This window comes from Chrysochloris asiatica, unplaced genomic scaffold (assembly GCF_000296735.1).
Source record: "Chrysochloris asiatica unplaced genomic scaffold, ChrAsi1.0 scaffold00039, whole genome shotgun sequence".
NCBI classification, from domain to species: domain Eukaryota; kingdom Metazoa; phylum Chordata; class Mammalia; order Afrosoricida; family Chrysochloridae; genus Chrysochloris; species Chrysochloris asiatica.
In genome coordinates this window covers 18,852,633-18,864,808 of record NW_006408557.1, presented here as the reverse complement: position 1 = coordinate 18,864,808, position 12,176 = coordinate 18,852,633, and the positions used below count along the sequence as shown (strand labels likewise).

Here is a 12,176-nt window from a genome sequence, read left to right as displayed (position 1 = left end):
CCCCACCTGAGTCTCAGCATCCCTTGATGACTCCTGAGAGCCAGCCCTGTTTGTGTTAAGCTGTGTGTCCCCAATTCAGCACACACTGCTGGACAGACACACAGATGCTGGACGTCCATACCCAAGTAAGAACCACAGTGGACCCAGCATCTGGGCCTGGTGCTAATAGGATGGTGATTCAAGAATGGAGAGCAGAGGACAGGGCACTTTTCTACCTCATGAGTTCAGAACTCTGCTCTGCCTCTCCAGCTGTGTGGCCTCAGGCATCTTCCTTAACCTCTCTGAATGTCAGAATTCCTTATTGTCAAAATGAGAATCATAAAAAAAAAAGAGAGAATCATAAGGGTCCCTATATTTGAACACTCGCACAGGATGTTAAGCGTAGGCATCCTGTACTTGGTAAGCACTAGGTAAATCTTAGTGGTGTCATCATTGACACTGTTTTGAACTCTGTAGTAGGCACTGACTGTGTGCATCATTTTATGTATTTTTAAAATTTCCCCACAACAACCAAGAGGTAGCTGATATTACATTTGTCATTTACAGATGTGCACAAAGAGGCTCAGAGAGGTCAGGCTGTACCTAATGTTGCACAGCTGGGTAGAGACCTGGGATTTGAGTCCAGGGGAGAACACGGACTCTTAGCTCCACAATAGTCAGTCTGGACTCTGCAAAGCCCATTGTCCCTCTCTCCACCCGTCCCTTGACAGTCAATTTCTGACTGAACCAATGAGAGGCTGGCCTTCACTTCTCTGCTTTGCTCCTTGGCTTACACCAAGGCCTTCTAATTAGACCAGAGCCGGGGGACATTCTGTCATCCTTCAGAGCACCTTCCTCTCCAGTGTCCCTGCCCACACTTCCTGCCTGCTTCTCCTATCTCTGTCCCCTGCCTTTTCTGCAATGCCATGCTCCAGCGTTCCAACCCTGCCTCTGTCTCCACACCCTGAGGGCCACTTGCCACAGGCCATGCCATAGGAGTAAGCAGAGATCAGCTGCCACTTCCTGTGCTGAGTATTTGACAAGGAGCCTTTCCCACAGTCACCCTATGAGACAGGAAATACTGCTGGACCCATTTTACAGGTCAGGAAATGGAAGCTCAGAGAGGGACCGAAATTTGTTTCAAGGACATCAGGCTAAGAGTAACAGCCTGTGATTCAAACCAGGGTGGTTTCATCTCCAAAGCCCAGATTGGCAGCACATCTCACATCCAGTCAGAGTCCAAAGGTATTGATGGATCCAAACACAATTATGATCCTGAATGTTTTCCCACTTCTGGAAGAGTTGGCTATGTCCACATTCTGGTAGAGACACTTCCCATAATAACGGAATCCACAGCTATTACCTCCCCATTTTACAAATAAGGAAACTGAGGCAGAGAGAACTGGTCCAAGGCTATGTAACAGTAAATGGCAGAACCGGGACCCAGTCCCCAGCTCCATATCCCCTGACTCCATGCTTTGCTGGCCTGCAGGGCCTCAACTACAATGCACACAAGTCCCCCACCCCGCCTATTCCTGCTCCAGCCTCCAGATCTCCCCAAGGGGTTCCATTCCCCTGGGCTTCCCACCTGAATCTCTGAGCTGCTTCCCTCCTTTCTCCCCTTAGCCCAGACTCTTGGGGCACACACACCAAAATGGCCTTCTAACCATCCTGGGAAGGGGAGCTAACAGCTGTCTGGCCTTGAGATTTTTGTAGTGGGGAAAGGTCCTTCAAGGAGCTCACAGGTGAGGCAGTGTGTGACCTACCCAGGTGGCTTGGAGGGCTATCAGCCCCTTACACAGATGGGGTTAAGAGATCAGAGTAGGCAAGCAATTTACCCAGAATCTCATTAACTGTGGGGTGACAGAAATAAGTCCAAATGCAAGTCTGTCATTTGTCAAGCTACTCCCTGGCCCTCCCTATGGTTGCTCCACCCATTTTTAGATGAAGAAACTGAGGCACCAAGTGGTTACTCAGCTGGGTGCAGAGCAGAGACTATGCCTTGGTTTGCTTGCTAACCTGTAGAATGGGATCATAATGGTCTCTATTTTCCAGTGTGGTTTAAAGGACTGAGCAAGATAGTAGACATTTGATGGCATCTTGGGGTACTTTCAGAAAAGGCTGGAGACTTGAGCATGGTTTTTTTGCACCCTCCAGCATCCAGTCAGGGACCAGTCTGCTGAAGGAAGGACCCCGTGTCTTCAAGAACATTTCCTCAGCCCGGGATAATGAAAAACCGATGAGTCATCCACCCAAGCAAAGGCCTCCCTGGAGCCTGGATCAGGTCCTAGCTGGGACAGGGAAGGTATGGGGCTCCATGATGGTGATGACGCCCAATCTGGTCCCACCGAGGCCTGAGTCCCCAGGTCTGCTCCACACCAAGGCCTCCCACCCCATGAGTCGACCCTACAGATGGTTGTCCAATTCTGCCCACCGGACCCTAACCTGAAAGCTTCCACCTCAGGTCTACAAGTCCACCAGCATTTCTGGGTTCCTTAAAAGGCCCCTTGTTTCACCCAAGAATCCTGGGGTCTACCCTGATGCTGAGTCTGGGTGTGGTGCTGTAGTTAAGCACTAGACTGCTAACCACAAAGTCAGTGGTTCAAAGCCATCACAGCTGCTCCTCGGAATCCCTATATAGGTTTCCCCATAAACCTAAACCCACTCAACACCACTTAACAACCCTGAACTTCAAATCTCCCTCACTCCATATCCCAGATCACCAAATCCCAAAGCAGTCCTCTATTCACCCCACCCCTTGTCTCTCCTCGCCCCACCATCTCCTGGCCTGATTTTCCTCTCTAGAACACATTCCCCTGCTCACTACAAATTCAGAGGGCTCCTTCCAGACCTTAAATCTAACCTTCTCTTCCCCTTCTTAAAAACCCTCCTGGGATCTCCCTTGTGCACTAATCTGAATGGCTTTCCAGAACTTTCTCTTCAATATGGGCCCAGCCAATTCCACCAGCTCATTCCCTCAGGACCCCACACTTTGCACAGTACCACATTCTCTGGCCTGGTGGGACTCAAACGAATATGACCATTTACCCTTCTGCAACCACTTGGAATGTTCTGTAGAAAAGGTTCTCCAGGAAAGTCGCCCCCCCACCCCACGCCATCAGACACATCCATGGAATGTTATCACACCATTGCCTGTCATTCCTGGGATGAACCTCCTGAAAAAAATTTTTTGGTCGCCTCCCTCAGGCAGGTGGATCCGCATGGCCTCTGAGTGCCAAACTGGATGGGACCACAGTTCTCCAGTTCCTGCTCTGAGGTGTCTGTCACCTTTTGAGGGAAAACCCCTTAGAAGAAGGGATTATTCTGGGCCCTGGGGATACAGCAGTGAATAAAATAGCACAGTCGGCCCTAGTGACACTCACAGCCTTGGGAGAAACAGATGTGAAACATATAACCAAGCCCAAACCCACAGGACCCTATAGCATAGAGGAAAACTGTCCCATAGGGTTTCCATAGCTATCCATTTCCATGGGAGCATACTGCCACATCCTGTGAACTGACTGGTGAGTTGGAACCACCAATAGCTTGGTTAGCAGGTGAGTACTTAACCACTGGGCCACCAGGGCTCCTTGCTAGACATATAAAACCCCAAGCCCACTGTTACTGAGTCAATTCCAACTCCTAGTGACCCTATAAGGGCAGAGCGGAACTGCCCCATATAGTTTCCAAGACTGTAAGTCTTTACAGATTTAGAGCCAACAGTGTGGTTACCAGCCTCGTGCTTAACCACTGCACCACCAGGGCTCCTTGCTAAAAATATAAACAAATAAAAAATTATATATGGATAGTGTCAGGGTTTGATAAGGATTGTTGTTAAGTGCTGTCAAGTTGGTTCTGACCCATAGCGACCCTGAACAGGGTTTCGGAGGCTGTAAATCTTTACAGAAGAAAGCCTGATCTTTCTCCCACGGAGCAGCTGGTAGTTTTGAACTGCTGACCTTGCAGTTCACAGCCCGATTCGTAACCACTACGCTACCAGAGCTCCTTTGATAAGGATATTGAGAATTAAATAGAGAGAGAGAGAGAGAGAGTGGAAGGGGATATGGGGAAAGGACCCAAGGGATCTTGAATGGTCCTGTGAGCAAGGTCTTTTTGAGGAGGTAACATTTGAGCAAAGACCTGAAGGAGAAGAAGGGGCCAGTCAGGCAGAGATATGGGGACAGAGCATTCCAGGCAAGTGCAAGAGCCCTGGGGCAGGTGAGTACTTGGCGTACTCGGGGAACAACAAGGAGGTCAATGTGGCTGAGGCTGAATGAGTGAGAGGAGAATAGAGGGAGGTGAGGGCAGTGGGCAGTGGGCCCAGTGGGCCACGGTGAAGACCTAGTGCTCTGAGAGGGTTAGGAACCGTGGAGGGTACTGACCAGGCACCTGATTAGCTTTTTCTTCCAGCTGTCTGTGTGAAGCAGGGACTCAGGGGCAAGTATGGACATAGGGAGCCCAGTGAGTGGGAGGGGGGGACGCTGAGTCATCTCCAGACTTAGACCTGAGTGTAGATGTTGAGAAGTGACGGAATTTGAGGTGCATTTTGGAGGTAGGGCTGACTGAATTTGCAGATGAGTTAGTTGGATGTGTATATGGGGGGTGAGGGTTGGCTCCCAAGCGTGGCCTGGGCCACAGGCACTACCCCATGACAAGGATCAGGGCAGGAACAAATCGTGAGTGATGCGAAGATGGATGTGACGGGCCTTTGAATCCAGCAAACTTTGGTTCATCCAGCTCTGGCACTACATGGGACCCTGAGTGAGTTTCCTCCATTCTCGGCCTCTGTTTCCTCATCTGCAACTAAGGAGTCCCATGTCTCAGGATGGGCAGGAGAACTGGATGTTTAGGGGGTGGATGACTCCATGGGAACCAAGATGTCCCTCTTTCTCCCATCCCCCCACAGCCTGGCCTGGCCAGTCCACAGGGTCTGCTGCAGCTGCAGTAGAGATGGGAGGGGAGGATGGGGGAGAGAGGGAAGCATCTGCCTCCCCACCAGGCTGCTCTAGGCAGGTGGGAAAGCAGTCTCCAGCTCTGGGAAGCTTTTGTGAGGTGCCTTCAGGCAACAACGGGGTGGGGGTATGAAACTTGAAGGGGGGCTTAAGTTCCCCCTACTCTCATCTCCCCTAAAGGTTCTCCCTGGAGCCCAGCCTCCAACCCCAAGACTTAAGAGGGTCACAGAGCCCAGCTATGCTCACAATGGGAGTTAAGCTCAGCACCCTGCCGGGGTGTGGGAAAGTGAGTGTGTGTGTGTGTGTGGGGGGGGGGGTGGAGAGGGAGGGTGCAGCAAGAAAGTTACCAGTAACTAATGCAGATCTCATTGTATTCATTGTAGGGCCAGGGATGGGGCTGGGGGTTCTGAAAGGCTTGTCCTTCTATCTGGTGGGCACCTATCAGGCCTTAGCAAGGCCCCCACCCTCACCCCTCTAGCATCTTTCCTTGACTTCTGGGAATTGGTACTGCTGGGGTTTTCCTGGGGTACTAACTAAGGAAACTGAGGTCCAGATCAGGGCAGGAGCCTACCAGGACAGGAAGAGACCCTGGACCTTCAAGTGTCCAGTTCTGAAGAATCATGCTGTATCTGTTGCCCTTGTCAAAACTTTTCTGGTGTTCAACTGAATGTAGCATTTTCCAGGCCCCCGTTGGCACTGAGGACACAGATATTACTCAGACGCAGACTCTAGGGAATTCAGAGTTGCTGCCAGGGACTTCGACAGCTGCTTCATTTGCACTGCCCTCCCCATTTTCCATATGAGGAAACTGAGGCCCAGCAAGATCACCTAGCAGCTAACATTTACAATGACCTGCTACCTTCTCAGGCTCTATGTGTATGAATCATATCAATCCTATGAGGGGGTTCTATTTAATACAGGACAAAACAACAAATTGGTAAAAAGCCGAAACTGGGATTTGAATCCAAGGCCTTATGGCTTTAAACCCCAGGCCTGTCACCTCTCCTCTACGTCAACATAGGTCAGTGGTAAAAAGTGGATTTGGGAGTTTGGGGTCAGAAGTTTCCCTGCTTCCATGCGACCTCACCTGGCTTCCTTCTGCCCCCTGCTCAGGGGCCCCAGGGCCTGGCCAGGCTTTGGTACTAGTTTGCAATGTGGCCTTGGGCATGTCACTTAGCCACCTTCCTCAAATGACAAGAGGGCCAGATCTTGAAATGGGGATTAGAAGCCCATTTTCCAGATGAGAAAACAGACTCAGAGAGGTCAAGCAGGTTATACTCCCAGAGTCACATGGTAAGGGAGTGGTTGAGTTGTGACCTATGTGTCCTGGAGCCCCCACGCTTCAAGTTCAGAGCTCTCTGTCCCAGATGGACTTATCCCACCCTCCAATGTGCTTAGTTTTGGGCTCAGCAAGTACCACCATGGTAATGGCCCAAGCAGGACATAAAGTGGGGAAGATGGAGAGGAGGAAGAGTGGAAGCAAGAAGGTGCCTTGGCCACTGTCATGGGATGGCCACTCCCTCCTTTCCATGTTGGTTCAGCCAAGGCAGCAGCTCAAACCACCTCAACTGTGATGAAGGACATTGCTGTCGGCACCCACCGCTAGATAGAAGAGGGTCTTCCAATCAGGACCCTGCACATGTGTACACACACATGCTCATAGCATGCTCTGCCAATGCCCACACCCAGGTGCTGTGCTGACACAGACATTCACCAACACAGGCATTCACAGACACGGTCTCCCCTCCATTCATGCACATACACTCACACAAGCATGGCCATTCTGCATGGGGGTGGGGGAGGCACGTGCACATTCATATGGACACAGCAGTCTACTGCATACCCTCCCTCCAAGGAAAGGGCTGGATAGAGAATCCCAGGTGAGCTGAAAAACAAGACAGGCCCTCAGCCTTCATCCCTGGACAGTTCCAGCTGTCGTCTCCCTGGCCCCCAGTCCTCCCAGCAGTATTTCAGGGTCCCAGATAGCCTCCTGGCTCCCAGACATTCAGGGATGGGAAAACAGCCTGTAGGAGCCATGAAGGTAAAGATGTTCACACCAGCTCTTCCGTAAGCATAGCTGCACGCTGTCCCTGGTACCCAGCAGAGAGTGATTCCAGGACCCAAGGGGAGGTTCAGGAAAGCATCTGGCCTTCTAACGTCACCCAAACTCCAAAGTGCAGTCCCCCAGAGTCCCTGGGATCACATTCACCCCAGTCATGAAGGCTTAATTAACAAAATGGTCCACTTCTGCCACTCATGAGAAATCCAAATGGGTACCACTGTCAACCTCACCTCCCCAAAGTCCCCAAGGCCCAGGACAGTAAAGTCCTCCTCCCATTCACACCCATCCACAGAGTGCTAGAAAAGCTCCTAGACAACTCACAGGTTGAAGACCCGGCCCCTAAGCATCCATCTATGACTAGAGACCTCTTGACCAGAAAATAAATTCTTCTAAACTAATTCAGACTAAGGTGTAATGGACTGAAAGCTTGTCATGAAGGACTTAATGCTTTTCAAATTGGATCTTGTTACAAGACACTTCAGGGCTGGGATGGAAATGTGCACAGGACCATTCCCATCAACAGTATGATCTTGGGGGTGTTCCCAACCTCCCTGAGCCTCAGTTTATTTATCTGCAGGATGGCAATAATAACATCACTGAGATCCAGGCAAGAATTCAACAAGCTGATGCATGACAGACACACAGTAGGTGACTCAGAATTGGCTGCTGTGGTGAAGATTCTGGAGAAAACCAGGAAACACTGAGGTATTCAACCAAAGGTCACTGCATACATTACACTGTGCTAAGTTAGAGGCCATTTCCCGCCCAGCGGCCGCAGGTGCCAAAGGTTTATGCAAAAGCTCCGGGGAGAAAGACTTAAGACTGTGAAAATGCTCTCCACTAAATGAATGCTGTCTGCAAACTGGGAAAAGACCACCAGTAGTCAATTTGGCTACTGCAACACCTGGGGTCTGGCTTGCAAATGCCTGGTGTCAAAGGGTGGAGTTTGGCGACCATAGATGGCATTTCCCCTTGGGGAAGAGGTTCTAACAGTAGGATTCCTGGCATATGTGCCAGGCCACCTAATACTTGGGAGCACAGAGAGGTAGCACCAATCCTGGTCCACCTATCCCAAGGGAAGGAAACAAACTTCCTCTTTTGAGGCCTCAGTTTTCCCATCTGGAAGATGGTACTATTGGGTTGATAACGTCCCTGTCTAAGGAGCCTTAAGGCTCTCTGACCCTGGAAGTTGACAGATAGTCTGGGGGAGGGGAGGGGGGCCCACCTCAGCTGTAACCTGTGGGACAGCCCTGCTTTGTGAGGCCAGAGGAAAAGGAAAGGGGTTGTTTCATTTTGTGGCTGACAGTAGAACAAAATCGAAGGGCCGTGCCTCCAAGAAGTTCGTTTTCCATGCTTGGCCGACTGTGGAGGCCGGAGTAGGTCAAACACAAGAAATAATACATAAATACTAAACCAGGCTTGGCCCGGCCAGGAGGCCCAAGCCCCTATCATAAAAAGATCTTATCCTCTTGAGCACCCCATGTCGCCTGCCTTGTCAGGACTCCGCCTTCCTCCCCTCAGTCCTTGCCTCCACCTTCTATTTCCTGTGACAACCTGCAAACTGAAGATCAACTTGCTCCCCCAGCAACCCAACGCCCAGGCTTCTGCTCGACCCCCACCCTGCCCTGCCCCGCCCCGCCCCCCCCTCCCCGCTAGGCCCCAGCTGCAGGAGGCCCAGACAGAGTGTAATTCCCCTTGCCCTCCTCTCTGCCCTGGGCCGTCCGGACAGATTAAGCCTTTGTCACACACACCCAGAAAAACTCAGGGCCAGATGGGACGGGACAAGTGGTGTCAGATCATCAACCTGCGGCCAGCCAGGACAAGGGCAGGGCCCTGACCACAGCACTGCATATGGCTGAAGGAGAGGAAGAGGGACAGAGCTGGGAATGGTCAGAGAACAGCATGGAAGAGAGATGACATACCATGGCCACCCTTGGGACCTGTAATTACACTGGGGGCCCTTGTTCCACTGCTGGGGTGACCCATCTCCCCTGAAATCTTGCTGCCTGTCTGCCCTCCTGTGCTTCTTTCTCATACATTGGGCTATGCCTACCTCACCACCAGCTGGGCACCCTTGGAGCAAGAAAGCACAGAGTCCAACCCACCCTGATTCCTTAGCGCCCACTAAAAGACAATTTTGTACCAAACAAATGCCAGTCAGACAAAGGTTTCTGGCCCAATGACCTTCACACAGACCCACCCAGAATAAAGTCGAATGATTTCTTCCAATTTCACTTGGGGCAATGACTAACTTTAATTGTGTGTGTGTGTGTGTGTGTGTGCTCATGCTCACGCTCTTGCATGCATCTGCACATGTATTTACACCACTGAAGGTAGGGAGCATCCTCTGCTTCTTTCAAAAAAGGTCCCATTCAGCCCCTCCCATGGAGGCCATGGCTGCCCAGCAATTCCCAGCAGGATTTGTTCTTCTTAGGTCAGTGAAAAGGAAAATGGAAATATAAAAATTATAATTGAGCCCTAGGAAGGTGCTTGGAGAAGGAGGTGGCAGGACAGGACTCAGGGTATCTCCTACAGCTGGCTCCGGTTGACTGGGCGAGTGGCAGGTAACTAACGGGCTCTCTGGGGACCAGCAGGCCAGGCAGGCAGGCAGGCATGGGGAGCTCGAGGGGCAGGCTGTCACGGGAGGGCACGTCTGTTGTGTTTGTCGTCCTCCTGGCAGCCTAGGCTGGGAGGCCTGGGTCCCCTTTCTCTGCCTCCCAGGCAGGCAGTCCCTAGGGCAGGGTTTATTATTGGTCTGAGAGCCAGGGAGGCTGCTTGTAAGGCTCCTGCTGCATGGGACCAGCAGGGCGGGTCAGCCAGACCTCCAGAAGGGTCTGAAACTCTGGGCTGGGCTGGGCTGGGCTGGGCTGGCAGCACCTGGTCAGGGAGGACGGTGGTGTGCTCTGCCTCGTCAGCAGTGAAGCTAAGGGGGGGAGGAGGGGCTGCCCCACGCTGCCCACTCCCTTGGGGAGAGGCGGACTGACGCAGAGAGCCAGTGAGTTGATGACCAGGTCTGAGGGAGGTGGTCACTGTCCTCAACTCCACGGGCTGGCAGAGTGGGAGCTTCCACCATAGATCAGGAAGGAGGTTGGACTAAGCCTCCTAGCTCCCTGGGAGGGATAACCAGAAGGGGAGGGTACTGATCTGGGAAGCCTCCATGGCTGGGGGCAATGACCTCAAAAACCTGACCCAAGAGTCAAGAGAACTGAGGGGGGCACCTAATGACAGGATGGGGAAATGGCAGTGACTCCCCGGTGGGAAAGTGGGCAGTGATTTGGGCTGTCCCTGACTCCGTTGGGGTGGGAACAATGACCCAGACTGGGTGGTGAACACTGATTTAGGAGAGGGGTGTTGTGACTCCCGCGGAGAAGGGAGAAGCCTCTCCCTCAGAGAACCCTCCCGGACGCGCCCCTCAACCCGGCCCTCAGTTGCCAGTCCGGCCGGAGGTGGCAGCAACGCAGATGGGCTGCTGGCGGCCGCAGCGGCAGCGGCGCGGTTATCAGCGGTCCTCGCAGATGGGCCGCCCGCCCTCCGCGCTCACGGTTCCCCACTCCCCGCGGCCTGCAGCCCCGTCCCCTGGGCGCGGGGGGAGGCGCTTCTGGATTAGCTCCCTAGCTCCCGCCTCCTTCCCTCGCGGCCCCCTCACCCCGCGGGCCCGGCCCGGGCGGCCGCCGGAGGGAAGAGGGGGAGGGGACAAGTGCACTTTTCGTAACGACCGAATCAATTGTGTGTAAAGAGCCCGCTCCGGCCGGGGACGGGGCTGCGCGCCGGGCGGGTGGCCGGGACGGGGGAGGAGCGGGAGAGGGAGCGGGGGAGCGAAAGAGGGAGGGAGGCCGGCGCGGGGCGGCCCCGCTCGCTCGCTCCGGCCGGGCGAGGCAAGGGAGGGAGCGAGGGGGGCAGGGAGGGAGGCCGGCCGGCCGGGCCGGGCCGGGGGCTGAACGCACTAATGGAGGGTCTTGGCGACGGAAAGTTCAAAGCTCAGCGGCGCCCCGAGAGCGGTCGCCCCCCAGCCCCCACCCGCTGCAGAACAATGAGGTCCCGGCGGGGGAGCGGCAGGGCCCGCGCCGCACGCCCCCTCCAGGGCGCCCCGGGCCGGAGGGGACGCCCCCGCCCGGCCGCCCGCCTCCTCCCTCCGGGCGGCTGCGGTTCTCCGCCCCCTCCCCCACGCCACCCCGCCCGAACCGGGCCGGCCCGGGAGACGGGGGAGGGGAGGGGATGGATAGGTCAGGCTGCCCCCGCCCCAGGGAGGGGGGAGCAAGGGACCCCGGGGGCGGTGAGGGCGCCCCACCCACCCGCGGGAGGCTGCTCCTGCGCCAAGCTGCGGCTCGGGCCGCCCCTCCCTGGGCAGCACCGGGTGGGGTCGGGGCGGCAGTGCCCGGGCTGGCCCTCTCCCCTGTAGCCAGGAGGCCAAGCGGACTCAGCGTCCCATGGCTGTCCCTGCGTCCCCCCCCTCCCCGCGGCACCACCCCCTACACATACCGCCCAGCCGGCCCGGGGGCGGGAGCGCTAAGCGCCCGGGACAGGCAGCCCCAGGGCGGGCAGGCGGGCGGGTGGGGGAGAGAGTCGGGCTTCGGAGCAGCCGCCTGCTGGCTGGGGGAGGGGACGAGAGGACAGAACATGCCGGGGTGAGCAGCCCGGGACAGCCCGCCCGGCACGGCCACAGCCCGGGCAGCGGCGCGGAGGGGGGCAGGGACGACCTGGACCCGGAGCGCTGCCGGGGCGGGCCGGTGGGCAGGGACGCGTGCGCCCTGAACGGGCCAGACACACGGACAGCTTCAGGGCCACACGTTCGGACACACATCCACACCCCCACCCCGCCCCCGCCCTCCCCGAGCCCCGCCGCGGGACGCGCGCACTCACCGAGCCCGTCTTGACCGGCACATACACCACTTGGCCCATCTTGGGTTCCCGGCCGCTGCCCAGGCGGAAGCCCTTGGAGCGCACCCAAAACTGGAACTTGCCTTTCTCGCCCGCCGCGGGGCCGCTGCCCGCGCCAGTCCCGCCGCCGCCCTGCAGGACCTCGGCGATCCGCTGGTATTTGCTGCGTGTCACCGTCTTGGTTTTGGCCGAGTCGCCGTAGGTGCGCAGGCACCAGTCCCGGAACTGGCGGCCCAGCTCCGAGTCCCCGGGGCTGCGCTCGCGCTCCCAGCCCCCGCGCAGCAGTAGCGTCGGCTTCGGCATCC

The 12,176-nt window shown here is 55.5% G+C and overlaps 1 protein-coding gene across 1 annotated transcript in view; it reads right to left on the bottom strand.

Moving 5' to 3' along the window:
- The window catches only part of LOC102836547 (chromosome unknown open reading frame, human C20orf112), a 147,237-nt gene extending 135,063 nt beyond the window's left edge, over window positions 1–12,174 (bottom strand). The window contains exon 1 of the mRNA XM_006860695.1: window positions 11,854–12,174. Within this exon, the coding sequence (XP_006860757.1) occupies window positions 11,854–12,174 (321 nt within the window). The remainder of the gene's footprint in view (window positions 1–11,853) is intronic.
- Window positions 12,175–12,176: the final 2 nt, after the last annotated feature.